Below are 26415 nucleotides of genomic sequence, written 5' to 3' on the forward strand. Positions count from 1 at the left end.
GAGCCACCCTTGAACAACACCATTGAATACGTTGAAGAACGAGACTTACGGCCTATGATGCTACTGAAAACGTCTGACTATCCCAGTCGCTGATTACATCCGGCGAAGTCCATGGCAAATGGACAGTAAACGCGAAAGACAACACCATTGCGCGACGGAATCATGTACCGTCGGCCCACCGTATAGCACACAAGTTACAACTGAAAACGAACACATCAAGGCCATAATCGGTATTGGAAACCAGATACACCAGCRCCAACCTGAACACACATGTCAGTACCCGCGAACGGTATGCCAACAGCCAAACACCTGCAACCACAGGACACAAAAACGCGATCATGCACATCCCAACGTGGTACGGTCTGAACCATCGCCATTTATGCCCCATCCGCTGCAAAGCCAAGATTGGGATTACAGAGCCTCCGACCTACAGAGCCTCCGACCAACAGAGCAGCGATGACAACGGTACTCCCATTAAATCCGACATTCTCGAGCAGCTGGGGAAACCTTCAAGGGCCTAGGTCAGCCCATGCCGGATACTTAACAAGCGGATAGTCCATCTACCAGAACGGCCCAATGAAACCCCAGGTCTGCCTGACGAAGGTAATAAACACCCCCACACCAGCCGCGTCCTGTGAATAACAGTCAACTGCATAGGTGATATTGACTTTCGTGACGATTTGATTTCTGCTGCAGCAATCGCAGCACTGATCAACGGCGATATATTCCACAGCCCAGAGGCGTTATCTGTCTGGACCAAAAACACTACGATGCCGCAGATTGCGAGACCAATCCCGCTGTAGCTAAGCCACAACCGATGCTCGGGCACCGGAGTCCGACCGATTCGTCTCTCACGATACGACATCAACTGATCAGAGAGATGGCCGCCCACGTGCTCGACAAGGTCCGAGCCGATGACGATAGCTAGACTCTGGAGGCCAACCTGCTGCGCACCCAGGCCGAACTTATCAGGAAACACCTAGGGGACCTCGATTGCTATTAGGATACCAGCCAGAAGAAAGACAATGGAGTACGCGACGGCAGGGAATAAAACAGATGGGCGTGTAGCCAAGGTCAAAGGACTGAAGGAGTCTCCCAGGGTTAAAGGGGTCGAGTTGAGACGCCCGACTTCGAATAAACGCGACCCGGTTGGTTTCTCGTTATTTTGAGCGGACGGAAGGTAAAGCGTCTCACGGCCGAGCAAGAAGTACAAAACGAGCTGGATGCCGTTGACCCGAAGCTTGCCAGCAACCCGGGTGCAAGTTTTACGCCTACGTCTCGCAACGAGAGAGCAGCAAGGGAATTCAGACCATTGCCAATACCCAATAAATCCACCGATATCCCACCCTCACAACCACAAGCCCGAAGATAAACGGATATTTCCGACAAGGCTGCAGATCAACGAGAGCAGAAACACAGGACGTCGACCATAACGATCAGCAAGGGGCTTCCAGATCAAAGGTGCAGCGCCGAGAACAGCAATGATCAGGGAGGTGAGATAGCTAGCTCGGTGCACACCGACGCCCAAATCATCTGCTATTCCCACAAGGCACACTGTATAGCCGCCGTGGTGAACGTTGCCATCACTGCATGGAAGGCAACTAGGGCGAGGTTGATGATTTTCCGAGGTCGAACGAGGAGTCAGCACAGTCCAACTCACCAACTGATAGCGGGTGCGTGATACCTTCCAAGCCGGCCAGTTGTACGGGTCGTTGTCGTCCATCAACGGGATAGGGTTGAGCTGCAACGTCCCGTGACGATTCAGAAGATAGTTCTGATGCTCCCTTGATAGGCCCTCCTCACCGCCGGTGCTGAACATATCAGATGGCACCCCGGGGATACCTGCCTCGACATGCTCAAACTGTGGTTTGTACATCCTACCGGTGCTTGGATCTTACATTCGGAGGAAGCGGCACGGGATCACGAACGCATATCTATTTCTTTATAGCACCAGGACAAGTGGGGACTGGGGATGCCTGGCCGACCCATAATACCTCTTTCCCAGATTTAGTTCGAGACCCCTCAAACTCTGCCCATGCCCCTCGGAGCTCTGAAGACTAGGAGTCGTTTAGCGAACGAGCTGGTGAAGCCATCATCAGCGTTACTGAGCGCAGATATTATCCCGCGTAGCTTTCCTACAGCATCGCCATCATCCTGGACTATTTGAGACAAACTTTGCCTCATATGGTCTGTTGTACGAGGCCCGAGGGAAGTTCCCTCACGGGACAGGAGAAATTGTGAGATCAAAGGAAAGTTGACAAGCATCCGCATTCGATAGTATTGGATGGACAAGTGTACTCGAGCAGCGACACGGCCATCTGTTCCCTTCGAGGGCGCTGATAATTCGAACGGCGATATCAGGGCTCCGACCAAGGCCAAACTGTCTGACCACACATCGATCTGCCAGCTTAGATCGGCCCATTGGGAGAGAGTCTGCATTCTGGGAGGCTCTGCCCGCTCTAAGTTACCGTTGTACAAGGCTTCCACGGCTTGTTCAATGATGGGATGAGACGCCCTGTGACACAATGAGTGACTTCACTGCCGGCGATAAAAGCTACAAGTATCTTACACAACCTTGGCGACGTAAAGGTCGCTAATATTTGGGCTGGGTATCTCATCGTTGACCACATTGTGGGATTGCGGTATCAAGAACGGTCGGCCTTGCGTCAACCCCATCACCCTGCGGCAGCTGTTAGTTTCTTGGTTATCAGGGAGAAAATGACGGCTTTCCTGTCATTTTTGACCACCCCATTACACAGACGCCAGCGGAGGATATTCTCATCTGGCTTTCTGGCGGCCGCCAAAGACTGAAGCCCGATGTGAAACGCAGCCTTGACACACAGCGCATGAGTTGTATAGCTGGATATCGAGCGCCGATGGTTCTGCTTGTACTCGACCATCAGGAGCAGCGTTTGCACTGACCAATTAGCACGACTCGAGCATCAGAGACGGAGGCCGGACCTAGCTCATAACTCGGACGTTCTAGAGTCCTCGAGTCAAGCAGCGCGACCGACCTCTCGTAGAACGTTTCTTGCCGAGGTGACCCAAGCGATGCGGCTGCATGTGCCCAGACAATGTTCAGCAATGCGAGCAGCACCTTTCGAAACCTCGGTGGTTGCTGGTCGACCGATTTATGGTACTCCTCTAGTAGAGCCGGCTTGCTGATATACGGGTAGCACCAAGTCAATCGTCGAGAAGTACCCGTTGAGAAGTGTCGCGGCGTCATCTTTTTGCGGTAGTGCATACAGCTCGCTATTTGCAGGGGCTGCTGCTGCTATCGCACTGTCATTCCCCGCATTGGATGCTTCATAATGTCGCTGGGCACAATGATGGCACGGATCCAGGCCCTGTGCCGCACCGCTCGCCGGTAGGTACATCATCATTGTTTGAGCGAAGATTTTCGAGAGCAGTCGAAACATGGCATAGTTAGAGGTAGGTCCTTTGCTGGCTGTCAGACTTTTTGCTAGATGAGAATGGTGACACTCACCGAAATATCCGATTTCGCTATCTGATGCTTCCGTCAAGGCGTGCGTTGAGAGTATGTCAACAGGCACACCCTCGTCTACGGCCGTTCGCTGGCTAGGAGACTCTTGTTCCTTCTGTCTATCCATGGCGATAGCGCTATCATCTCCCGAGTTCAAAGGTGTCGTAGAGACACTTCGCAGCTTTTCCTCGAGGATCTCTATCCTCTTCATCAAGTCATATCGGCTCCTGGAACGTGTCAGAGGTTGTTCTGCGATTCTCGGAACCAAGGCCTACCGTCCTGGCTTCGTTACCCGGCCACTGCCATGAGGCGGCGTATAAAGACATTCGAGTTGTTGATCTTGACACCGAGAGCAACTCGGTCRTGTTCCTTCACACTGCAAGTCGTCAACTGCGAACCGGCACTGATGGAGCTGAACACGGCTACCTTGAGTTTCCGGCGCCGGCACTCGGCGCAGGCGACCTCCGTTCTTCCAATTTTGCGTACTTTAGTCATATTGTAGTCGTTCCTGTAATTTGCTGCTACGTAGTTGCTTGGAGCCCTGGTCTTCTCCACGATGATCCCCCATATCTCGAGATTTCCCCACACCGATGCCAGCCCGCGCTTGACCAATCGGAAGAGCCCTTCCCGCGTCTCTATCCGAGCCCGAGGGCACCCTCCGTCCTCAACTCAACCAAACGCTCATACAGTTATACCTTGAGCTTGAAGGTTACTTGTGCGGGGTACTGCTAGTCTCATGCATCATCATCCAAACTCGCCATCCGAGGTCTTCCAGAGATAAATACCCACCGAACCCTAGCCCGACCACAATGGCTGCTCGAAGCACTCCGTTACGAAGAACAACACAAGATGATGTTGACGTTCATTACCAACTCGGTGAGCAGAACTATCTGGGCTGCTGGAGTGGCTATTCTTACTATCGCAGCGTTAGTATACGTTGTCTATCAGCGTTACCTTCATCCTTTGTCCAAGTACCCAGGTCACTTCCTCGCAAGTGTCACGGACCTATGGCAGGCCCATCAGTTCTTCACCCTCCAGCAGCCCTACAACTTGACCAAACTCCACGAGAAGTACGGGCCAGTCGTCCGATACGGTCCGGACAAGCTGAGTATCATCTACGAGAGCGCCATCCCTATTATCTACCAGAGAAGCGCAAAGCCCATGCCGAAAACCGAGTTCTACGACGCATACGGAGCCGCTCATCCGAATGTGTTCGGCATGCGCAATGAAGCAGTGAGATACTTTCATTCCCCAGAGGCCTAGGCATCTCTAACAAATGCTGTTTTAGTTACATTCTACAAGACGGCGCCACATGTCCCATAGTTTCGCCGCCAGCTACATCAAAGAGATGGAGCAGTACATGGACCTGAATATCGCTATCCTCAAGGACCGGATCCGCTCATACTGCAGCAGCGGCGAGGCCTTCAACCTGAAGAGACTGCTTCACTACTACATGATTGATGTGATTGGAGAACTCGCCTTTAGCCAGTCGTTCGGGGTGCAGGAGGCCGACGATGAATCGCTTGTTCCTCCTGTAATTGAGCATAGCCTGCTAGCCGCCGTGACTGGTGCATGGCCGTCCATGACAAAGGCTTTGAAAAAGTGGCTCCCGTACATACCGCACGATGGTCTTCGAAAACTCTTCACAGGCCGAAAAGCCTGCGCGGATCTTGCCTCGACATGTGTTCAGCGCTGGCTGAGGGACTTGAAGGGTGATGGGCCGTTGGGTCAAGAAGACAGGGAGGACATTCTGACCAATCTGATCAGAGCCAAACATCCGGAGACCGGGGAGAAGCTTACGAAAATTGACCTAGAAACAGAGGCATTTGGCTTTATGTAAGTTTGCCTCTAGCTCCTTGGTAACAGCAAAGTAAACAGGTACTAATGGCGTCCAGAATCGCAGGAACACACACTACTAGCGCAACCTCAACCCTCCTATTCCACCATCTCCTCCACAATCCCGATTTTATGAAGACCTGCATCGAGGAGATAGACTCGAACCTCCCTGCTCTCGGCTCACTTGAGCCGGCATACCCAGTAACAACCGCCGAGTCCTCACTCCCTTTCCTTCGCAACTGCGTGCGTGAGAACTTCCGCCTTACGCCTGTCTTCACAATGCCACTAGCTCGCTGCGTCATGGATCCAGCCGGGGTGACCATTGAGGGTCATCATTTCCCTCAAGGTGTACGTACCGCCCTATTTAAATAACTACTAGAAAGTACCACCTAACCGACTCTGTATATCCAGACCTCCAACGCCGTCTGCAACCACGCCTTCCACCACAACCCCGACGTCTGGGGCCCAGACCACAACATATTCGACCCAACTCGGTGGGACGACCCATCCATCGCCGCCAATGCGCGCCTCTCCTAGTGTACCCAGGGTGAGCATAGCGTGGGCTGCTTACCTACCTGCTTACTTGCTATGCAGCTAGACGAGGGAGCCAACGAGGACTGGGCGCATTCGCCAACCGAGGCTGCGTCGATAGACGCTCCACTTGCGTAATCAGCCTTAGGTATAAGCGCATTGAGAAGCCTCATGCATTTCGGCCTCGGCGGACGACAGTGCATCGGGAAGACAGTGGCCACGACAAACATCTACAAGCTCTTCAGCACTATACTGAGGGAGTTCACATTTGAGCTAGCGAATGAGTGGGAGCGAATCGATGCCGAGAAGGGCTTGTATAAGGGTAAGATCCCGGACCTGGTCAGCGTGGGAGTTAGTGACCTCGCCGGGCCGTTGTTAGTTAGGGCTCGGGTCCGTTAAAAGTAAAAGCAATGATGATTTGATGCGGGAAGATGCAGAATTGACCTCGAAAGTTACCGTATGCAGGAGTTGGATATTTCATGGCAGGTGAAGCTGGCTCTCATATGTGCAGGCCGCTCATTATATAGGTAGAGCCAAAGGTAGAGCCGATTCTCGTGATTTGAACTCTTTGCGGGTTTTACTTCCTGGTCTCTTTTCCTTCTCCCCCTTACCTACCGGTACCGCTGACCCTTGGCATGCGGGGAGGTAGGTACCGGTACCTGACCTATAGTACTATCTTCTATAGCACTTTAGGTACCAGCACACCGCTAATTCTGTCCGCCTCCCAGCTGCTGCATTCCCCTTCCAGCTCGACAGATACTCACCCGTCTGACTGTCAAGCAGAATGAGAAGTTATCAATGGCACCGACACCTTCGAAAACGCGTCTCTACACGCGAAGGGAAATCGAAGCCCTGATCGCAAACAACGCAAAGATCATAATCCTAGATGGCGAAGTGATCAAAGCCGACGCGTGGATCCCGTACCACCCTGGCGGCGAGAAAGCGATCTTGCACCTTGTTGGCCGCGACGGGACAGATGAGATACGCGCGCTTCATTCGAGAGAAGCACAGGCGCGGATGAGGAAGTTTGTGATTGGAAGAATTGAAGGGAGGTGGGAGAATTTCTTGCCGCCGATACAGGGGGGCTTCTTTAGGAAGTTGGGCGAGGATGGAGATGGACATGAACAAATTGAGGATGAAAAAGGCGTCGCTACAGAGCTACCTCCGGCGATCGGTACCAAAGTGAAGCCGAAGCTCAATGGCAATGCGCTCGAGCATGCGAAGACCGTGGAAGCATCTACAGCCCACGCCATATCATCCGATATGACAAACTACCCTCCCCTCGACCAAGAGTCTCAAGACACAATCATCCAGAAATACCGCCAACTTGACGCACGTCTCCGTGCCGAAGGACTGTACGACTGTCCATATGGCTCCTACGCTATTGAAGGTCTTCGATGCATAGCCCTCTTCACCCTCTTCCTAACATGCCTGCACTACGCCTACTACACTCTCGCAGGACTCTTCCTCGGTCTGTTCTGGCATCAGCTTCTCTTTACTGGTCATGACGCCGGGCATATGGGCATAACCCACAATTTTCATATCGATACCTGCATCGGGATTTTCATAGGCGATTTCCTCGGCGGACTCTCGATAGGCTGGTGGAAGAGGAACCATAATGTCCATCATATCGTCACGAATTCACCCGCCCATGATCCAGATATCGAACACCTACCGTTCTTCGCGATATCCTCTGATTTCTTCAACTCGTTATACTCGAGCTACTATGACCGAGCTCTGCCCTTTGATGCTGCTGCCAGGTTGTTTGTAAAGTACCAGCACTGGCTCTACTACCCCATTCTGGCGCTCGGCCGATTCAACCTCTATTTCCTAGCTTGGTCCTACCTAGTTAGTCCAACGCAGGTTGTGAAGAGAGGCCCGGCGTGGTGGCATCGGTACGTGGAGATCGCTGGGCTGGTCTTCTTCTGGTACTGGTTCGGGTATAGGACGATCTACCTTTCCATCCCAAGCTGGTCGAGCAGGGTTACATTCTTGCTTGTCTCGCATGTGGCCACAGCACCTCTCCACGTGCAACTCACATTAAGCCACTTCGCCATGTCAACCGACACAGCCAACACCTCCATCTCCATATCTGGGAAGCTGCATGAGTCCTTCCCGCAACGCATGCTCCGCGCAACAATGGACGTCGACTGTCCGCCCTGGCTCGACTTCTTCCACGGCGGGCTGCAGTTCCAAGTCGTGCACCATTTATTTCCGCGGCTGCCGAGGCATAATCTACGGAAGGCGCAGAAACACGTCAGGGAGTTTTGCGCGGATGTCGGGATCCCTTATGTGATCTTTGGGTTTGGGAGGGGGAATCAGGAGGTGATTGGCAGGTTGGGCGAGGTTGCAGAGCAGTGGAGGGTCTGGGAAGAGTGTCGGAAGGTTGCGGCGAGGGAGTTGGTGGAGGGGTATCAGAGGTGATACTAAGAGGCGACGAGGAGCATTTTGATCGGAGACTCGGTCTTTATTGTTGCCAAGTTCTAGCGAGGTAGGCCAGAACAGGAAGGCACAGACAGTCCCCTGGCCCAGGCCATCGCACTTGCCTTGTGGGATAGGAGCAGATGTTAAGGGAAATGACACACTAAACTCTTCGGTCACTTGTCTTCAGAAATGGTTGAATCTATTGTGCAGCTACCACTCCAACGAACTCAACACATTGACAGGAATCGCGATTTTGACGAACCATACCTTCCTGCGCTCGGGATCGCGATAGAGTGCGGGCCTTCGAACAACCAAAGCACTCTTCCAGTGCCGGGGCAAACAACGCATGAGGTATTGGCCAATGTACTTTTAACGAAAAGGATCCTGCATCCATGGCGACATGCCGTGAGCTGGAGGGGGAATGCTGATAACAATAAATCTTTCTGGTTCTCAGGGACGAGCCTGATCCTCCGCTGGCCAACCTTTGCTTCACTAGTACGCTATGGAGACCGGGCTCCCCGGGGCCCTAGGTAACGCCCCAGGTGACTCAGTTCGCCTTCCCGGGTACTAGCATTACCGGGGCTTGGCAGTCAGAGGGAAGAGGCGGCAGGGATAGAGACGGAGTCTTTCGACTGAAAGGTAAACTGGATCTCTGTTGACCATATTGCTGATGATTGATGCTGTCATAGCTACAGAAGCTAAACTATCACAGGCTCTCATTCAAAAAGCCGAATACTCCGTATACCGCTCCCTAATCCACCTCTGGTGCAGACTACTATATCAGAGTCGGCATTTCCAGTTCTCACCACTGATCAGGGTCCGCATCGGCAAAGGTCGTCCCCGCCGCAATCTCATCATACCAGACCTGGCGCGTCCCCTGACTGCCCTCCAGATACCCCTGATCATGCCACGAATTCGCATACAGACCAGCGCGGAACTGAAACGCCCGATCGTGCGCAATCGTCGTGGCGATATCATAAACCTCGAGGACCTTCGCCCCATCCAACCAAACCTTAAAGTACCCCGTGTTTCCAGACTGCCAATTCACCTGCAGGACAATCTTATGCCACTCGCCCGCGCTCACGGTGCCCAAGTTGGGAAAGGTCCTCGTGGCCTGGTTGCAGATTGTCCCCGTCTTCACGCGCGAGTACAGCTGGTTCCCCTGCAGCCAGATCATGGTGGACGGCATCCAGTCCTCGCAGCCGCTATCGGTGAAGTCGGCGATGAACTGCGCGAGGTTGTAGGACTGGGAGGTGAACTCCCAGTTCTGCTGCAGGCGGAAGGCGAAGCCGTAGAAGCCTGTGTCGCCGCGTTTGTAGACGTTGTTCTTCACGACTTCGGAGTGGTATCGGCCGCTGTAGCTGCTGTCATAGGTTTGGATGGCTTTGATGGCGGTGGAACCCTGGTAGACGACGTTGGTGACTTGTTCGATCTTGCCGTTGTGTTCTTGGTTGATGGAGTCCCAGCCAGAGGTGGTGCCGGTGTTGCTGAAGATCTGGCTGGCGGAGGCAGTAAGGCTGAGTGCCATCAAGGCAGCCGTGGAGAAGAGTTTCGAATGCATGTCGGATCAAGGAGAGGAATCTCAGAGGCTGCTGGAATGAATAAAGATTGAGGAGGAACAAGGTCAGCGAGGACTCTCTTATATACCTTTTTCAACACCCGCAGCTGCAGTCTGACCATACCTACAGGGACCCTCAGCCTCAGCCCATCGTGCCCTGTTCCCATCACATCATTGCACGAGCCCCAGTCATTAGGCTATCGGCCTCAGATTAATCTCATTTTAGGCTGCTCGAGCCAGATCGATTTCCCTCTTCAGTCGACATGTTTTAGCCACCATGTTTGTAGAGTGCCCTGATGCTCCACCAGGGCGCCAACGGAGGTTTCCCCGCACAAGCAATGGCTGCGATGCACTAGCGGTGGATCCAGGGTCTCGCTACTAGGTAGATTACTGTGGAGTAATTCAATCGCCCAATGAACCGGATGACTTTCTTAGCGCGACCGAGTGAACTGGATGACTTTCTGACAGAGCGCTGTTTCGGCCCCGTCACACAACTTGCCTAGTAATTTACTAGTAAAATTGTTCTTTGAGGCTCGACCCCGGCCAAACAGAATAGTACCCTTGTTTAACAAAATCGATTCTTCATAATCCTAACTAAACTAAGCATTCTGAAGCTATTCCGAACGTCTAAAAGTTATATTTACGTTAATAGAATGCAGGAATCTCATTGGTCAATTTAAAAAGGGGTAATTATCTAAAACGAATAACTTTGTGCGCCCGCAGAGGCCTCGTACGCCTGCCAGTTCCTTCCTAACACGGCCAAATTGAAGCTATTTAGACTGGGGATCGTAGTGGGCGTAGCGGGTGTAGCAAAGGCCTTGTACGCCCGCCAGGTAAAGGCCTTGGTGGTGAAGGAGGTGCGTGTCTACGATTACTAGCTAAAACGCGGCGCTAAACTCCTTTAGGTCATTTTTGTCAGAAAGTCATCCGATTCACTTGGTCGCGCTAAGAAAGTCATCCGGTTCATTGGGCGGTAATTCAATCTTCTGCAGGTGAATCTTAGTGATCGCTCACTCATCTTGACAAACCATGCTGCCACCAATGGGACATCACGCCTGGTAGTCTGGCTCTTCAGCTCTTCAGCCCGGCCAGGACTGTTTCAGGGCGAAGGCGCCCGATGCAAGATTTCTGGCCAACAACAGCAGAAGGATGTTCGTTTGCTTGCATAGAGACCTCGGCGTCGCCGAAGAATTCTTGTGGTCCGGCCCGGCCCTTCAGGTCCAGGCTGCGACTCTGCGAGACAGTAGACTCGGCGCCTAGCAGCCATGGCGATTGGCGGGGTTATTGTGGATTTTCCACTGAGGTTCCAGAGAGATCGTGGATGTAACCGTGCTGGCCTAGCCTAGCATATCTTGATGAAATTAGTTTGAGCTTCGAGGTGTGGTCAGATCCCATATGGTACATTTCAGCCGCAAGACGATAGTGCATCAACCACCGCTGTTCGAGTGATTCATTGATGATGATGATGCCAACGGCTGTGGCAGTCCATCCAAACATAACATGCATTTTTTCTATAGCAGACGTCTCACTCACGATGCTATAGCTCATGATTAGAAGCTTCTTAACCACACTCATTAGCTTCGGAAGATCAATCTACATGGATGTTCGTTAGATCTTCCTGAAAGCCGACGGCCGCATAAGTATTTGAGCCGTCTACTCCGTAGCCGAAGAAAACAAATGACAATGTCCACCTCAATGATAGTCTTTCTGGCCGCGGTAGTTATCAACGTTCGAGCCTTCCACGTTTCTGAGTCAAATAGAGCAACACTGGTGAAGTTGCAAGGCTAGAACTGGAAGGGAGTTCCGGCATTATGTAGACATGGCAAGAGCATGGGCCATGGTTGATTTGTTGTTGGGCGCGTCTTGATGGTATAATGTATGTCTATACGCGCGTATGCGTATGCATGGTGCAGCTACCTAGCCTAGTCTTGGTAGACTATGGACTGGACGGTAGGTATACTCCAACTTCGCTGCTATTGCACACTAGGCTAGGTACGCAGCCGGTTAGCCTGAGCAATAGGACAGGCTCCAGTTGCTATCTTTCACCACTGGGAGCCGAGAACTGCAGAGCCAAGGCAAGCTAGGACCAGTGGTTTGGAGCCATTGATCTCGATAGCGCTCTCAATTGCCCTGAAGAGTTAGACGATTTAGCAAAGGAAGGAAATAGCCCGTCCCGCGAGAACTACCCCTCTATCTCCCCCTCTCGTTATTTTCCCTCAGGGTCCTGCCTCTTCATTTCTCGATCCCAACAGACCTAGGGAGCTATCCAGAAAAAAACACAGCAACATGGCGAGCACACTGTCCGATCTAACTTCCACCATCACAACCGCATTGTCGAACCTCCCACCACCAGACCAGATCCAAGATGCCGAACGCATGAAGCTTCTAGGCGCGATAAGCCAGCTCCAGGAAGCGCTGGAGCCTCCCGAGCTGGCCGTACAGAGGATGAGTGCTGGGGTACGTCGTATCCGAGGCCTTCGAGCTAAGCGCACGCCTTATGTTGAGCTTGCTAACACAAACACTGAACAGTTCTACCACACTGCATATATACGGGTCGCGCAGGGAATGGGGGTTTTCGACGCATTCGCTGAAGCAGGGGATGTAGAGATGAGTGCCCAGGAGCTTTCTGCGAAAACTAAGGGGGATGCAATGCTTCTGAGTAAGTGAAAATTTGTCTCTTCATCCCTCCGGTGGGTCGAGAAGAACGCCACTAACTCGCCAGAACGTGTGATGCGACACCTCTGCGCTCACCGTGTCTTTGAAACTACCACTGCAGGAGCGTATCGGCCTCTGCCGCCAGCGATAGCGCTCAAAAGTGGCACGGTGCCTAATGAATTAATAAAGCACCAGTAAGTAGGATACTGTATTTGTCGATATTGGTACTCATATTGAATGCAGACATTCAGTCATGCAAGTGTCTGCGAAACTCTTCGACTACTTCGAGAAGAACGGCTACCGAAACCCCGACGACGCCTACGACGGGCCCTTCCAGTACGCGTACGGTACAAGCGACCACTACTTTGACTGGTTGAAGAAGAATCCCGAGGTACAGCATGCCTTCAACGTGGCAATGACGGAGACCGAGCGGGATAGCGGGGACTATTGGTTCGATCTCTATCCAGTTACGGAGAAGCTGGCCACCTCTGATCCGGATCGAGTTTCGATTGTCGATATCGGTGGTGGCGTGGGTCACACCCTCAGAGCCTTCGCCAAGCGGTTCCCCGAACTACCAGGCAAACTGGTTCTCGAGGATCTTCCCCAGGTGATTGACGATATCAAGGAACCACTTCCGGAGAACATGGACACCGTCAAGCATAGTATGTTCGAGCCGCAACCGATTCATGGTGCCCAGGTGTACTATTTGCGGCGGGTATTGCACGATTGGCCGGACAAGCAAGCATTGCTAACTCTGTCTCACATCCGGGCCGCCATGGTGGAGGACTCGGTCCTGCTCATCCACGACTACACGTTCCCAGACGGCCATGACGGCCCTGATGTTTCACCATTGGCGGTGATAATTGACCTTCAGTTGATGGAGCTGTTCTCCTCTCTTGAGCGAACACAGCAACAATGGGTGGCTCTTCTCGAGAAGGCGGGATTCAAGGTGGCGAACATTTATAAGGGGCAGTCGGACGCACTCCCCTCTGCCCTTTATGAGGTAACCTTGTGAAATCTGTATGTCCACAGTTCGGAGTATAGATAGAGCCCGGCGTTGGTTTTGCAGTAGTGGATAAATAATGAAGCCATTGGGGGTCTCTGGAATCATGAAGTGCTGTTCTGAATCTGGTCCATCGTAGAATAGTCGTGGCCGCGCGGACCATTGACCAATTTGCAGCATGCTGCGTGGAACTCCAAGTGCTTCTTGAGATAGTGACTCAATTCTTCATGTGATTGCCCACTGACAGCCAGAAAAGAGAGAATCTCATCGTCTGCCTTTAATTCCGCCTTCAAATTTTCCAGAGCCAACGAAGCCCCTACATTTGAATTGCAGAGCGCTTCGCAATGCGGCCACGCCAGAAGAGCGTTGATCGCCTGCAACCGGACTGAGTAATCCGGGCATTTGGATGCGATCATCCACAGAGTAGGGATGACGCCGTTATCGAGAGTGATTGTCGGACGCTCTGGATATCTAGCCATGATCGATTCGTAGTAATCCAAGAGATCCACGAATCCGGAAGCCATATCGATAGGCACCAGTCCGCCTAATAAGCAGGTTTCGTTAGCGACGATCTGCGCGAGACAGGTGAGTAGTGAGAGTTCTACCCTGCGTCGCTCATTGTAACTTAGATAGTGGAAAGAACGGCTGAGAAAGGACCGGATCTCCGCCTTGATCCCATAGGCAAAGGAAAGGATTTGTTGCTGCCTGCGGTGTAGATTATCGTAATCGGCTTCAATATCAGACGCGGAAAGCGACCAGGCCAGACCAAGAAAAGGAACGTCGATGTGCAGCAGGCGGATCACACATCGGTATACATCGTCTGGACCGTGTAGTTGCAAGCTCTGACTTGGAATATCCGTATCCAGCGCTGCATTGAACAGAAACGGCCGCCCCTTTCCGAACTGCGCGAACTCGACATCAAGCCGCTGGAATGTTTCAACCAAGCAACGATCCAGGGGCGATACGCGGTGCTGCTCCTCGAGTTCCTCTCCCAAGACCCGAAGTCCGCCTCGGAGGTGTTGCACGGCACGATCATACTGTCCTAGAAGGGACTCGGCAATGACAAAAAGTAGGCAGCATAATAGCACAACTTCCCGCAACTGGGGATCGCGTGAGGCCTGGCGTCGGTTCAAGATTGAAAAGGAGCGGGAGGCCTGCTCGAGGGCGAACCGATGGCGAGGCGCGGAGAGATCTTCCCCAGACAAGCGCATTTGGTTATGACAGGAGTCTTCGTGGATAGCGCCGAGCATACTGGCAGCGTGGTAGACCGCACGGTCGAGATGGCTCATCTGCAGAGCCACTCTCTGCCAGAGCGAGGAGTCGAAGAACGCCAACAGGCTTGGAATCGAGCAATGTGCAAAGTACGAGAACGAGCGCATCTCGTCAGCGGTTGTCAACCATCCCAGACGCGATGTTATCACTGGATGTGTCACGGGTGTAGATTTGTTGACTGGCAGTCGAGATAAGTCATAACCATCGCATTTGCGGCCGGTGGAGACGCAGTTGTTGCATGCTCCTGGTGTTTCATCGCATTTTTTATGCCGGGCGCTGCGAGAATTAGTCAAGGCATCTTTCAGGACTCAGAGCTATCCCCACCGGCAAGTTCGACAGCCCGTCAATGATCGAGTGGTGAATTTTCTGCGCCGTGTTGGCATTGCGTCAGGAGACGACTGACGTTGAGGCATTGTACGAGAAAACGCGCTCCGCTGCGTCTTTTCCAGTCGGCGACATGGCCACTGGGTAGTAGGAAATACCAAGTTCTGCTATTTTGAGAGACATATAAACAAGTCGAAGTGTTGGACATAGCCTCGAGGCTCACTCAGCTATCGATGGCACAGCCACGTGCGAATGGCACCCAAGCACCAGAAAGGGAAGGTGGACCCGCCGACATCGGGATCCGCGCTATTCTTGAAGACATACGGAGTATACTTCGTACATATCTTCAAGGTCCCTGACTCTCCGTGATCTCTTACCAAATTATTTAAGCAATGTAAAGTTGCAACTTCAAGTTCTCAAGACAAGTTCCGGAGTTGTTCTGTGCCAATAGCCCGGCCAGTTAGGGCTCTAAACAGTAAGTACAGAGTACTGTACATAGAGGTAAGGGATACGGTAAGCATTGAGGAGAGAAATCTATTGACCAATAAACCGACAGGATTCGAGCTCTGGAATGCTGCAATGCATGATGCCTCTGCGGCGTGCAGCCCCTTGCTTGGCTGGTCCCAAAAAGCAAAAGCAAAAAGCAATCCATTGCTGCATAAGCTCAACCTCATCACGACGTGCCCAGCGAGGTTGGCGCCTTTTCTCTCTCCAGTCGACACCTGGCCATGGCTGAGCAGAAGGATGAAGCAGCAATCCTGAGCTCCGAATCAGTGACTGAAACAAACGAAAACAAAGAAACCCGCCTCATCCTCCGCAAATTCGACATCCACCTCCTATCCCTCTTCACCGTCATCAACCTCTTCAGCTTCATCGACCGCGTCAACATCGGGAATGCGCGCTTGCTCGGACTCCAGGAGGACCTAGACCTCTCTGGTCTACGTTTCAATATCGCACTGACATGCCTCCTTGTCTCCTACTGCGTTGTTGAATTGCCGTCTAACATCCTCTGCAAGCTCGTCGGCGGACATGTCTACGTGCCTATTTTGGTCCTCTGTTTTGGTACTGTCACTATGCTAACCTCGCTGGTGACGGACAGAGGGGGCTTGTATACTTGTAGATTTGTGCTGGGGGTGTTTGAGGGAGGGATTTCGCCGGGCCTGGTGTTTATGCTCTCCTTGTTGTAAGCGCCATTATGAAACTTCCCTGAGCAAGCCTAACAGGGCCAGCTATCGGCGCCACGAGCTCGGATTTAGAACGAGCATCTATATCTCTGCATCTTCAGCGAGCGGTGCATTCGGTGGTTTGCTTGCGATTGGCCTATCCAAGATACCAGCGTGGGGTCTTATTCATACGTGGAAGAATATCTTCTTCTTTGAGGTTAGCAAAGTCCGTTTATTGTTGACCTCCGACTCTAACAATCAGAAACAGGGACTTGTGTCTGTCATACTCGCAATAATCGCCTTCTTTACCATCCCAAGTGGCCCCGGAACAGCCAAGTTTCTCACCGAGTCTCAGAGGAAGATTGCTGCAGACAGAATCCAGATCGATGCAGCCGGGACAAGCGAGCATTCACGTACTACAGTCCGGCATATCATACAAGGACTGACGACTCTACCAATAGTGGCTTGTGCATTAGGCTTCTTCTTTGGAAAGTGAGTTCCTTACCCTGCATTTGCCTCAATCGGAACTACTATATGCTGAGTATCCACGAACAGCACGTGCGCCCAATCCTTCTCCCTCTTCTCCCCATCTATCATCCGTGCAATGGGCTACACTGACGAACTCGCCCAGCTCCTATCCGTCGGCCCCTACGTAAGCCCGAACGCCCCCCTCTTACAAAAACCCTACCTATCCCCAGCTAACAACGCAAAAGGCCGCAGCTTGCCTCCTCTCAATCCTGACCGGCTACATCTCCGACCACTACCGGACACGCGGGTACATAATCCTCCTCACCGCACCCCTAGCCATAACAGGCGTAGGCATGCTCCTCTTCCTACCACCCTCCATGCCCTCTGCAAAATACGGCGCGCTGTACCTGGCCGCCCCGGGGATCTTTTCCTTCATCCCGCTGTACATTACCTGGGCTGTGAACAACGCTGCCACGCCAACAGTTAAAGCCGTTGCGTCGGGATTAGTCTTCACGGTGGGCTCGCTGGGTGGTATCCTTGCGCCGTGGGTATATCTGTCGGATGATGCGCCGGAGTATCGGAATGGACATGCGATTATGTTTGCATTTTTGATGGCATCGTGGGGGGTTGCAGGCTTGCTTATTGTCTGGGTAAAGTGGGAGAATGGGCAGAGGGCTGATGGGAAGAGGGATTGGGTGCTTGAGGGGTTGGATGAGGGGCAGAGGGAGGGATTGAGTAGTCGGCACCCGGGGTTTCGGTATGTTATTTGAGGAGATCTACCATGTGGCAAATGTAGCATTAGATCAACTGCTATACTATAGAGAAGAGTATAGAGCATTATCAGGCGTGAAGCCAGTAGTTTTTTGTATCTATTAGCCCTAAGCTATCACTACTATCTCAAGCTCCAACTCACTGATTCAAGTTAGAGCTCGAGTGAGCTACATACCGCAATAAGGGGATTCGAGATGCGAATCCTTGCAATCATCCAAAGGACAAGAAACATGAAGAGTTCAGAACCACACAGAAGCAAGGCAAAATGGTATCTCTCAAAAGCCACAATAACTGACCAAAATCTCTTCATCATGGAGATATTATCCACACTCATTTCTGCCCCTGCGCCTCAACCCCAACCCCAGGCGAAACCGCCGTACCAGGCTCATACCCACCACCCGGATTATACGCCATCGCGGGCGGCGGCTGATACCCAGCAGACCCCACAGTCTGAAAGCGCCTCATCTGCGCATCGAGTTCTTTCTCCTGCTGCACGAGGACACAGCACGAGCAGCAGCAGGAGAGGATGCAGTCTTCGCCGACAGAGCCGTCGATGCCGAACTTCTCGCGCATGTCGCGCCGCTTCATCATCTGGAGGACCCAATTGAGACCGCAGCAGCTGGCGAGGAGGTAGAGGCAGCACTGATGGCGATGCGGATGTTAGTGGGTGGAATTGGGTAGGTAGGAGGAAGAGCGGGCTTACGTCGCCGTTAACGTTGCGCCCTTCTTTCAACCCGGGGTCGTCGAGGCGCTCGGCTTGTTTGCCGTAGAGCATGCAGGGGCAGAAGCAGCTCATGAGGCCTGGTGGTGGGTTAGCGGGGGTTTGATGGGTTGGGGAGGGAAGGCGTACAGGCTTGGACGGGGCTGAAGCAGCTCCAGACGGAGTTGTTCCATTCGTTTGACATTTTGATGATAGAATGGGATATCGACTCTTTCTTCGAGATGGTGAGATTGAGAGTGTGAAAAAATGAGGGACCAGAGTTGAAGCTTCAAGTTGGACGAAGCGCGGGGTCGGCCTGCTTTTAAACAGCTCTCAGCTCTCAGCTCGCAGCTGCAAGCTGATCATCGCAAGCACAAGAGCTCGTATTAGTAGCCATCATTGGACAAGCAGCTCCCAAGCCACCGAAGCCAAGCCTGAGGCTGTGAGATCAATGCAAGACTCCGCCGATGCTCCGCCGTCTTTGGTTTGGCGGCTGAAGGAAACACGAGATAGCAGGAAAGATGGACACAGGCTTTACTCAAAAAGGGTGTCAAGCTCGTATTTTCGATTATGATAGCCAATTGTGGATTTTCACGTTCTTTCAAGCTCGTATACAACTTTGAGTCGTGGAAGAGTGAATGAGCGCATGTTGTCACTTGAAATGGACCGCCCCGTTGTCGGCAGTTGATGCTGTAGGTACGGTACTTGGCTTATCATAAATAGCTACCCAGGATTCAAGGTGAGATATATCTGATAAGTGCACAATTTCCTACGTAGGCGTTCAGAACAACTCCTTGACCAACTCCCTGATCGCGCCGAGGGTCTTCTGCCCGGCCTCGGTCCTGCCCTGATCCGGCAGGGAAAGGGCACACTTTGCCAGGATGTTCTCGATCTCGCTTCTATCCACCCCCTTCTCCGCCAACGTAGTAGTGAACCCCAGCTGGTCAACAAGAGCCAAAATCCTATCCCCGACCTCCTCGGCATCAACAAGATCATTCCCACTGCGCTTTGCTCCAGGGACGTGATCCAGGACCTTCGCAATGGCCGCGGCGTCCTTGGCATCCGCCCGCGCCTTCAGCTTCACCACCCGGCCCAGCGTCATGCAACTGGTAATCCCGTGCGGAATGCCATATGGGCTCCCGAGCGCATACCCCAGCGTATGGCTGAGCCCCAGTCCGCTGCCGGCGTTGAGCCCCAAGAACCCCAGGCTCGCAAACGCCGCCAGACACAGCCTGATCATGACGTCATCATTACGAGGATGGGCAAGGTACTTGGGGAGGTTGTCGAAGAGCTCGCGCACGGCACTGAGACACGCCCACTGGCAGGGGAGGGTGGCGGTGGGGTGGTACTGCAACTCGATGGCGTGGTCGAGGGCGCGCAGCCCTGTGCTGGCGAAGAGGGAGGGGGGCGTGTAGGCCGTGAAATGGGGGTCGTAGATGATGACGCTGGGAGCGAGGCTAGAGTGGGCGATGCCGGTCTTTGTGCCGTCTGCACGCGTGTAGCCGGCGCCGAAGGTGCACTCTGCTGCGGAGAGAGTGGTCGGGATGGCGATGTGGTGGAGAAAGGAGGCGGAGCCGGACTTTTCGTGCACGCGGTGGGAGATGGCCTTTGCTGTGTCGATGGGGCTGCCACCGCCGACGGATATGATGGTGTCGATGTTCTCGAGGGCGAGCACTTGGGTGGTTGCTTCGTCGATCTGGGCGATGGGGGCGTGCTCCTTGACGGAGTCGCATGTGGCGGCGTGGTGGGAAGGGGTCAGCCAGGACTCGAGCTGCTTGATGAGCGGGGTCTTGGTGGAGAGGCTGTTTCCCGTCACGATGAAGGCCCTTGAGGTTGGCGACGGGAGGAGAGAGCGGATGTGTTGTTGGACGGCGCCGGGCCCGTAATGGAGGGCTTGGAGACCGTTGGGCTTCCAGACTCCAGAGGTGGGAGTGGGAGAAGAGTCCATTCTTGCACACAGTTGGATTGACTCGATTGTCGGTAGCGAGGGCAATGGCTATCCAATGTTATATACTGCGCGTAGCTGGAAGAAGGGCCGCTCCGGAGCTTATGGATATACATACTCCGTAAGCTTCGATCCACAGTGCACGAGCAACCGACGATCCGAATCGGGCTGAACGCTGCCGAAGAGCGGAACCCGGATCTAGTTATCTAGTCATTGGGCCGGGGGGGGATAAAACAATGTCCAAGGTGAAGAGATGCCGCCACGAAGTGGTTCAACCTCTTGTTTGACGTCAACCTGACCACACAGGCGTTATATGCTTACTCGACCACGACTTTCATCCTTCCCAAGACGCATAAGAACATGTCTCATTTCCAGCCACCAGACACCGAGAATGAGGAACGACACTTGCTTTCTCCCCAATGGCATCCAAGTGAAGGTCTCCGAAGTATTTGGGGGCTTCAAATTTACCACCAAAGACCACGCTCAATACAACTCGTTCCCGCCAGAATGGACCGTCTGCCTATCGACAAAGGTCGCCCGGCCGCCGAACAGCAAGGAGCCTGAATCGCGTGCGTTTACGACTCCTACCCTCGAGAACGACAGAATATATCTCTCCTCGCTGTCCCTGCCATCCTGCGAAGACTTGAAACCAGGCAGCGCGCCGACCAGAATTACAGCCATGGTGTTATGGGTGACGTTCTTCTGGTACTTCCAGGAGCCGGAGCCTTCGTTAAAATCGTCCGAACTACCTCATCCTTCAAATGGACCGAATAAGACCAACTCATGGCATCTGATTGTCGAACCTCGTGGGATCCTGAGCCGAAAAGATCAAATGGTGAAGGTTGAACGTGTAGGCATGCTCGCGAGCAAGGACTCGTCTGTCGGCTTGAAAGGGGACAGGATAGAGTTGCCGCATATGTTCATCAGCCAGAAGGCTTTCTGGGAGCTCGACCCTAGGATCCACCTCTTCAGCATCAGCGCGGTAACGCCAACACCGGGGAAGTCCTATCCAACCCCGTCTGGCTCCCTCGACTCGCTCGGGGTAGGGTTTCCCTTTGGCGCCGGCCCCAACACATCCGGCTGTTTTCTTCCGCCGTACTACCCGCCGCAGTCCCTGCAGTATACGTATACGGGAGACGTCCTCCACCCACTGCGCCCGAAAGCATATAAACAAGGCGAAGTGTTCTATGTCCGATATATCCCAAGCGGCGGGGAATATTTGACATTCCGCATTCCCGTCCTGCCCACGATCGAAGCCACTCGACAACAACAAAAACCGGAGGATGGATCGAACGGCCGCAGCTCAGGGCCAGACCTCTGCCTTGACGCCGAACAAGCGAACGACCTGAGACTAGTATACGATTGGCTGCGGAAGAGACCGCAGGATACGGCCCTCCCGCAAACAGCGTCAATCCACGAACATGCCAGTTTCCTAGAAGACCGCATGTGCAGCCAAAACTCTTTCCCCGTCCTAGCCTGCTGGGACTCAGCGCCAACGGGATTCTGCGAGCTGTTTTGGGTGCTGGAAGATCCCGTTGGCCGCGCACTGGGCAACGCTTCCGAGTTCGACCGCGGCATACGGTGCCTGATGGGGGACGAGAACTTTCTCGAGCCGAAACAGCTGAAGCAGAACATGAGCTCTTTGGTTCATCACTGCTGGTTGTATGATCAGCGGACCGATACTGTGGTCCTTGAATGTGCTGCAAATCATCCCGAGTATGTGTTGTCTAGAAAGCCCCCTGTCTCCATGATGAGCGCTGACGCAGTCCAGTATGATCTCCACGCTGGAGTCTATCGGGTTCGAGATAGTCGAAGGTGTTAAGCCTCCCCAGGATCGCAACTTGATTATGCGCATCCACAGGAGGGACTGGTTGAGACCGATTCTTTAGCCTGCCATGTATCACGATTCACGACGATAGCGGGCGCGACTTTTAGCTAGGTGTTAGAGTATCGATGGGAAACTGCTATCGTGAGTTATGTGTTAGCTGAACCGGATGCCAGGCTTGCCATTCAGTCACGCTGTTCCCATTCATAGAGTTGAACATATAGTCGAGTGGATAAACAGGGAGAGTTCTGATGCCTTGGAAGATTCTGATTTTGGGAGTCCCAATTGTGGGCAGTCAATGCCGATTCGACCTAAGAACCAGACCGATGCTCGGACTCTGCGACTTCTGCATGCACTCTATTGTTAGATAAATTGTACAGTTTATAATATGGTAAGGTTGATGTTGGTCAATTAAACCAGCACTGAAATACACCATGAAGGAGAAACAAGGATATAACACCGTCCTGAAAATTTCTTCGCCGGTACGCCATGCTGCCCAATGCCTTTTTATTTTCTTTTCTTCCTTTCTTGTAGAGATGTGATTCCCTCGTATTGGCGGCCTCTCCCCATCTCCGCCATCGCATCCGGATCTTTTATCGTCGCGGGGTATAGTTTCGGACTGTCCAAGAGCGGAATGATACCCTGTATCCAACCATCTCGGCGACGATCAGATAACCCAGCGGTAACTGGCATATCTGCCCGCAGTCTCACTCTTCCGGATAATCTTCACAACCTGCCCGCGCCTAAGACCCAGGTACCTCGCAACAGGATCCGACACCTGGATTCTAGGCAGCTGCGACTCCTTCAACCGGTATCTCTGCAGAAGCTTGCCCTTCTCCTCGGGGCTCAGAAGCACGTGTTTCGGGACGAGCTCGTGCCGCGTGATGTTCACCAGTAGATCCTGCTCCTGGAAGTGCTCGCAGATTCGGCCGGGGATGCCGCTAAGCAGACGGACGGCGGAGGGGGAGATGGGCGTCTTGGTGATGAAGACTCCAGTGTGGAAGTTTCCTTCGTCGACGGTGTGGTTGAAGGTTCGGACTTGCTTTGTGCCAATGCCGCTGTCGTCCGGGCAGAATTCGATGTAGATTGTGCCGCAGTCTGGTTGCGGGTCGCGGTTTGAGGGGGAGGGAAGGGGTGTGTATTTCGCTTTCATGGCTTCGGTGGGGCGGGCTTGGATCTTGAGCTTTTCGCGGCTGGAGAGATGGCTTCGTTAGATGTGTCTCTTTGTTTTATTGTGAAGAGGGAGTCAGTCGACTGGCGGGGATAGAGTCGCACCTTGGGTATCCTTTTTCACCGACGTATTTGCTTTTGAATTCGTCCAGCTCGATCTTGACTTCTTCGTCTGTTACTTCGTAGCCCTGTCATTCCAGATTAGTGTCCTTGCGACTGTATTTCGAACAAAGAACGCTATCGTACGCGGTCCTGCAGCATCTCAAAAACTGTTCGCCATGTGCGCCAGACGCGGATGGTCTCGCGCTCGGCGTCGTCGGCGGAATAGTTGAATTCGTCATCCATCGCGAAAGAGTACTGAGATTAGGGAGGGCGTGATAAAGAGCGAAAGGGCGGGCGCAGATAATTCCTAGCTGAGACAAAAGTGAAGCTTCGGAGAGGAACAACGGAGAGTTCGAAAAATCGGGCGAGCGCTAAGAGCGCCAACGGTAAGCGCCGCCAATGAAACGCCAGAAAGCCCCAGAATCCTAAAGGCCAGACAGATCTTCCACCTTATTCTTTTCCCTTTCCTCTCACTCCAAATCCTCTCTTTTTCCTATCTTTCTTTTCTCTCTCTTTCTATATTTCCCCCTTTTGGGATTCTTCCTCGGGGATTTGTTTTCTCGGGCTCCAATTTCTGCCTCGAGTCCGTTCGGTCGTTTTGTCTTTCGGAATCCCCACGTACCTACGGTAAATAATATGGCCGCTGCTGTCAAGTCCGAGGCCTCTGAGCCCAAGGTGAGGCCGACCAGGCCCGACGAGGAGGCCTTCAAGGCTGCTCTCGCTCAGGCTGAGAAGGAGCACGCCGCTGTTCAGGAGAAACTGGTATGTACCCTTTTCGTTCAATTGCTGTCGCACAGCCCATTGGATTTGTCACGTGGGACTATACTTGTCTCTTACGCCCTCAATTGCTGTCCATATACTGAGTGCTGGTAGAACCAAGTCAAGGCCAAGATCGAGACCGCCAAGCCCAACAACCAGGACTCCCCCACCGCAAAGAGACAGCAGGAACTCCGCGCTGAGCTCTCCTCCATCCGCCAGAAGCAGTCCGGATTCAAGGCCTCGCGAACCAGCACCCAGGAAAAGATCAATGCCCTCGATGCGACGCTCAAGGCCCGCATTGCCGAGCAGAACAACTCCCGCATCCGCATGTCCTTCAAGAACGTCGAAGAGCTTGACCGTGAAATTGCCCGCCTGGAGAAGCAGGTCGACTCTGGTACTCTGCGTCTTGTCGACGAAAAGAAGATCCTCGCCGATATCTCGAGCATGCGCAAGCAGCGCAAGAACTTCGCCAGCCTCGACGAGGCCCAGAAGGTTATTAACGACCTGAAGACCCAGATTGCTACCCTCAAGAAGACCCTCGACAACCCTGAGGCCAAGGCCCTGAGCGACAAGTACAGCGAGATCCAGAAGGAACTTGACGCGATCAAGGCTGAGCAGGATGGCGCCTTCAAGAACCTGAACGCTCTGCGTGACGAGCGCACCAAGCTCCACGGCGAGCAGCAGGCCAAGTGGACCGCCATCCGTGAAGTCAAGGACAACTACTACAAGGCTCGCAAGGCCTACAAGGAGTACGAGGACGAGGCCTGGAGGATCCGCCGGGAGAAGCAAAAGGCCCAGCGCGAGGCTTTCGAGCGGGAGAAGAAGAGGAAGATTGCCGACAAGAAGCTGGAGGAGGCTTCTCGCCTTGCTTACACCGACGAGATTCTCACTGCGCAAGGTCTTATCCGCCACTTCAACCCCTCCTACGACTTTGCTTCCCTCGGCCTCAGCGACAAGAAGGACCAGACCTCCGAGTTCCGTGCCGAAGTTGGCCGCAAGGTTGATGACTCCGGTATCAAGGGTATGAAGGTCCTGAAGAAGGATGAGGACGACTACTTCATCGGCACCGGTGGCAAGAAGGGTAAGAAGGGTAAGAAGGGCAGCGCCAGTGCCAGCCCTGCGCCGTCTACCCCTGCCGAGAGCAAGTTCAACATGAACGTTGGTATCATCGAGGACTTTGCCAAGGTCAAGATCGACCCTCCCATGAACCAGTCCGACGTCCCTGCTGTTGTTGAGAAGCTCGCGGCCAAGATTACCGAGTGGAAGAAGGACCAGGCCGCTAAGACTGAAGAGGTAGGCTCTCCCTTCATCTCTGATGAAATTATGAGGCTAACAGTGTACTTTAGAATATCAACAAGGCCAAGGAAGAGATCGCCCGCCTGGACGCGGAAGAGACCACGGCCACCGAGGCCAATGGAAAGACCGAGAAGGATGCGGCTGCTGAGGTGGCCGACGACCTCAACAAGGCCTCCCTGGAGGAGAAGGCCTAAACGATCGCCGATAGAACTGCATACATAAGCGTTGCATGAGCGGATACCTACTCTTGACGTTACTCCGTACGTTAGATCTGCGGATCCTCCAAAAGTATAGCATTCCTACACCCCTTTTCTTACGCTTATCGTCATCCATCCCGCACCATCCCTCTATCATACTACCTATCCCATCTCCGTCCTCATTTCTACCATCCCTTTTTGTTACGATGATGCTCCCTCAAGGCATTGGTTCTTGTTGTTATTATATTCCTTCATGTAATTGATCTCCCCTCTCTCTCCTCGAAAGCGAAAGCGTGCAGGGAAGCGAGGCTTTGAGCGAATTATACGTTTTGATCTGAGTTGGAAACAAGAAGCGGTTGCATTTCATCTTCATCTCTCAAAATTTGCCGTAGCCCGATACCCGAGAACTACGGAGTAAATTCGTATTCATGTGAGTCAATCAGGATTGGCTATATGGAGTAGTGGCTGTGCAAAAAGGAGGCGTCTGGACTGGAACAGCCACCCTTTCTGACTCGTAAGCGCCGCATCAATTGGCCAGTGGCCAACGGGTTCTCAAGTAGAAATGTAGACCAGACCAGATCAAAGCTATCTCGATTCTCGATTGGCAATTTTGACAGGTGAATAGCGCTGCCTAACCCGAACCGTGGCGCCAAGTTCCTGCTAGGCTGCGTACAAGTTGTAGTTTTTGAGCGCTGGCATCTCCACTCCTTCTCTCTTCTTCCATCCTCCTCTTCCAGAACATAATCTCTCTTTCAAGCATTCTCTGTACGCCATACAAGACCTTATTCTAATACCATCTGCTTTCTTTCTTTGCTGCGTCTAAACATCCGCTAAATAAATAACGAACACCTCATTCGGAATCTCGGCGCCAATACCACTTCTTGCGCCATCTCCGCCATCCCCAACACTTTATCCCGACAACACCTTCTTTG

General features: G+C 53.0%; 12 protein-coding genes across 12 annotated transcripts; 6 read left to right on the forward strand and 6 right to left on the reverse strand.

Moving 5' to 3' along the window:
* Nucleotides 1–1348: 1348 nt before the first annotated feature.
* DSM5745_01740 (uncharacterized protein) lies at nucleotides 1349–1876 on the reverse strand (the record flags this gene model as incomplete). The annotated part of the gene is made up of 1 exon (XM_026743756.1): nucleotides 1349–1876. The coding sequence occupies one exon, from the start codon at nucleotides 1874–1876 to the stop codon at nucleotides 1349–1351; it is 528 nt and encodes a 175-aa protein (XP_026606919.1).
* Nucleotides 1877–2022: 146 nt separating this feature from the next.
* On the reverse strand, nucleotides 2023–3979 carry DSM5745_01741 (fungal specific transcription factor domain-containing protein; the record flags this gene model as incomplete). The annotated part of the gene is made up of 6 exons (XM_026743757.1): nucleotides 2023–2515; nucleotides 2570–2680; nucleotides 2758–2917; nucleotides 2962–3161; nucleotides 3202–3711; nucleotides 3777–3979. 6 exons carry the CDS (start codon nucleotides 3977–3979, stop codon nucleotides 2023–2025), a joined length of 1677 nt encoding a protein of 558 aa, XP_026606920.1.
* Nucleotides 3980–4293: 314 nt separating this feature from the next.
* On the forward strand, nucleotides 4294–5857 carry DSM5745_01742 (uncharacterized protein; the record flags this gene model as incomplete). Its single annotated transcript, XM_026743758.1, has 5 exons — nucleotides 4294–4360; nucleotides 4410–4717; nucleotides 4773–5320; nucleotides 5380–5668; nucleotides 5732–5857. The coding sequence occupies 5 exons, from the start codon at nucleotides 4294–4296 to the stop codon at nucleotides 5855–5857; spliced, it is 1338 nt and encodes a 445-aa protein (XP_026606921.1).
* Nucleotides 5858–6022: 165 nt separating this feature from the next.
* DSM5745_01743 (Fatty acid desaturase) lies at nucleotides 6023–8275 on the forward strand (the record flags this gene model as incomplete). Its single annotated transcript, XM_026743759.1, has 2 exons — nucleotides 6023–6202; nucleotides 6635–8275. The coding sequence occupies 2 exons, from the start codon at nucleotides 6023–6025 to the stop codon at nucleotides 8273–8275; spliced, it is 1821 nt and encodes a 606-aa protein (XP_026606922.1).
* Nucleotides 8276–9179: 904 nt separating this feature from the next.
* DSM5745_01744 (uncharacterized protein) lies at nucleotides 9180–9887 on the forward strand (the record flags this gene model as incomplete). The annotated part of the gene is made up of 1 exon (XM_026743760.1): nucleotides 9180–9887. The coding sequence occupies one exon, from the start codon at nucleotides 9180–9182 to the stop codon at nucleotides 9885–9887; it is 708 nt and encodes a 235-aa protein (XP_026606923.1).
* Nucleotides 9888–12119: 2232 nt separating this feature from the next.
* Nucleotides 12120–13503, forward strand: DSM5745_01745 (uncharacterized protein; the record flags this gene model as incomplete). Its single annotated transcript, XM_026743761.1, has 4 exons — nucleotides 12120–12290; nucleotides 12363–12492; nucleotides 12556–12682; nucleotides 12732–13503. The coding sequence occupies 4 exons, from the start codon at nucleotides 12120–12122 to the stop codon at nucleotides 13501–13503; spliced, it is 1200 nt and encodes a 399-aa protein (XP_026606924.1).
* Nucleotides 13504–13595: 92 nt separating this feature from the next.
* On the reverse strand, nucleotides 13596–15222 carry DSM5745_01746 (Zn(II)2Cys6 transcription factor; the record flags this gene model as incomplete). Its single annotated transcript, XM_026743762.1, has 2 exons — nucleotides 13596–15039; nucleotides 15167–15222. 2 exons carry the CDS (start codon nucleotides 15220–15222, stop codon nucleotides 13596–13598), a joined length of 1500 nt encoding a protein of 499 aa, XP_026606925.1.
* A 2597-nt stretch (nucleotides 15223–17819) lies between these two features.
* DSM5745_01747 (PLAC8 family protein) lies at nucleotides 17820–18394 on the reverse strand (the record flags this gene model as incomplete). The annotated part of the gene is made up of 3 exons (XM_026743763.1): nucleotides 17820–18131; nucleotides 18193–18290; nucleotides 18340–18394. 3 exons carry the CDS (start codon nucleotides 18392–18394, stop codon nucleotides 17820–17822), a joined length of 465 nt encoding a protein of 154 aa, XP_026606926.1.
* Nucleotides 18395–18970: 576 nt separating this feature from the next.
* Nucleotides 18971–20137, reverse strand: DSM5745_01748 (iron-containing alcohol dehydrogenase; the record flags this gene model as incomplete). The annotated part of the gene is made up of 1 exon (XM_026743764.1): nucleotides 18971–20137. One exon carries the CDS (start codon nucleotides 20135–20137, stop codon nucleotides 18971–18973), a length of 1167 nt encoding a protein of 388 aa, XP_026606927.1.
* Nucleotides 20138–20525: 388 nt separating this feature from the next.
* On the forward strand, nucleotides 20526–22023 carry DSM5745_01749 (uncharacterized protein; the record flags this gene model as incomplete). The annotated part of the gene is made up of 2 exons (XM_026743765.1): nucleotides 20526–21850; nucleotides 21906–22023. The coding sequence occupies 2 exons, from the start codon at nucleotides 20526–20528 to the stop codon at nucleotides 22021–22023; spliced, it is 1443 nt and encodes a 480-aa protein (XP_026606928.1).
* Nucleotides 22024–22626: 603 nt separating this feature from the next.
* DSM5745_01750 (DNA-directed RNA polymerase core subunit RPB5) lies at nucleotides 22627–23474 on the reverse strand (the record flags this gene model as incomplete). Its single annotated transcript, XM_026743766.1, has 3 exons — nucleotides 22627–23152; nucleotides 23235–23317; nucleotides 23376–23474. The coding sequence occupies 3 exons, from the start codon at nucleotides 23472–23474 to the stop codon at nucleotides 22627–22629; spliced, it is 708 nt and encodes a 235-aa protein (XP_026606929.1).
* Nucleotides 23475–23867: 393 nt separating this feature from the next.
* Nucleotides 23868–25480, forward strand: bfr1 (putative nuclear segregation protein (Bfr1); the record flags this gene model as incomplete). Its single annotated transcript, XM_026743767.1, has 3 exons — nucleotides 23868–23993; nucleotides 24105–25283; nucleotides 25337–25480. The coding sequence occupies 3 exons, from the start codon at nucleotides 23868–23870 to the stop codon at nucleotides 25478–25480; spliced, it is 1449 nt and encodes a 482-aa protein (XP_026606930.1).
* Nucleotides 25481–26415: the final 935 nt, after the last annotated feature.

This window comes from Aspergillus mulundensis (assembly GCF_003369625.1).
Source record: "Aspergillus mulundensis strain DSM 5745 chromosome Unknown scaffold_1, whole genome shotgun sequence".
Classification (NCBI taxonomy): Eukaryota; Fungi; Ascomycota; class Eurotiomycetes; order Eurotiales; family Aspergillaceae; genus Aspergillus; species Aspergillus mulundensis.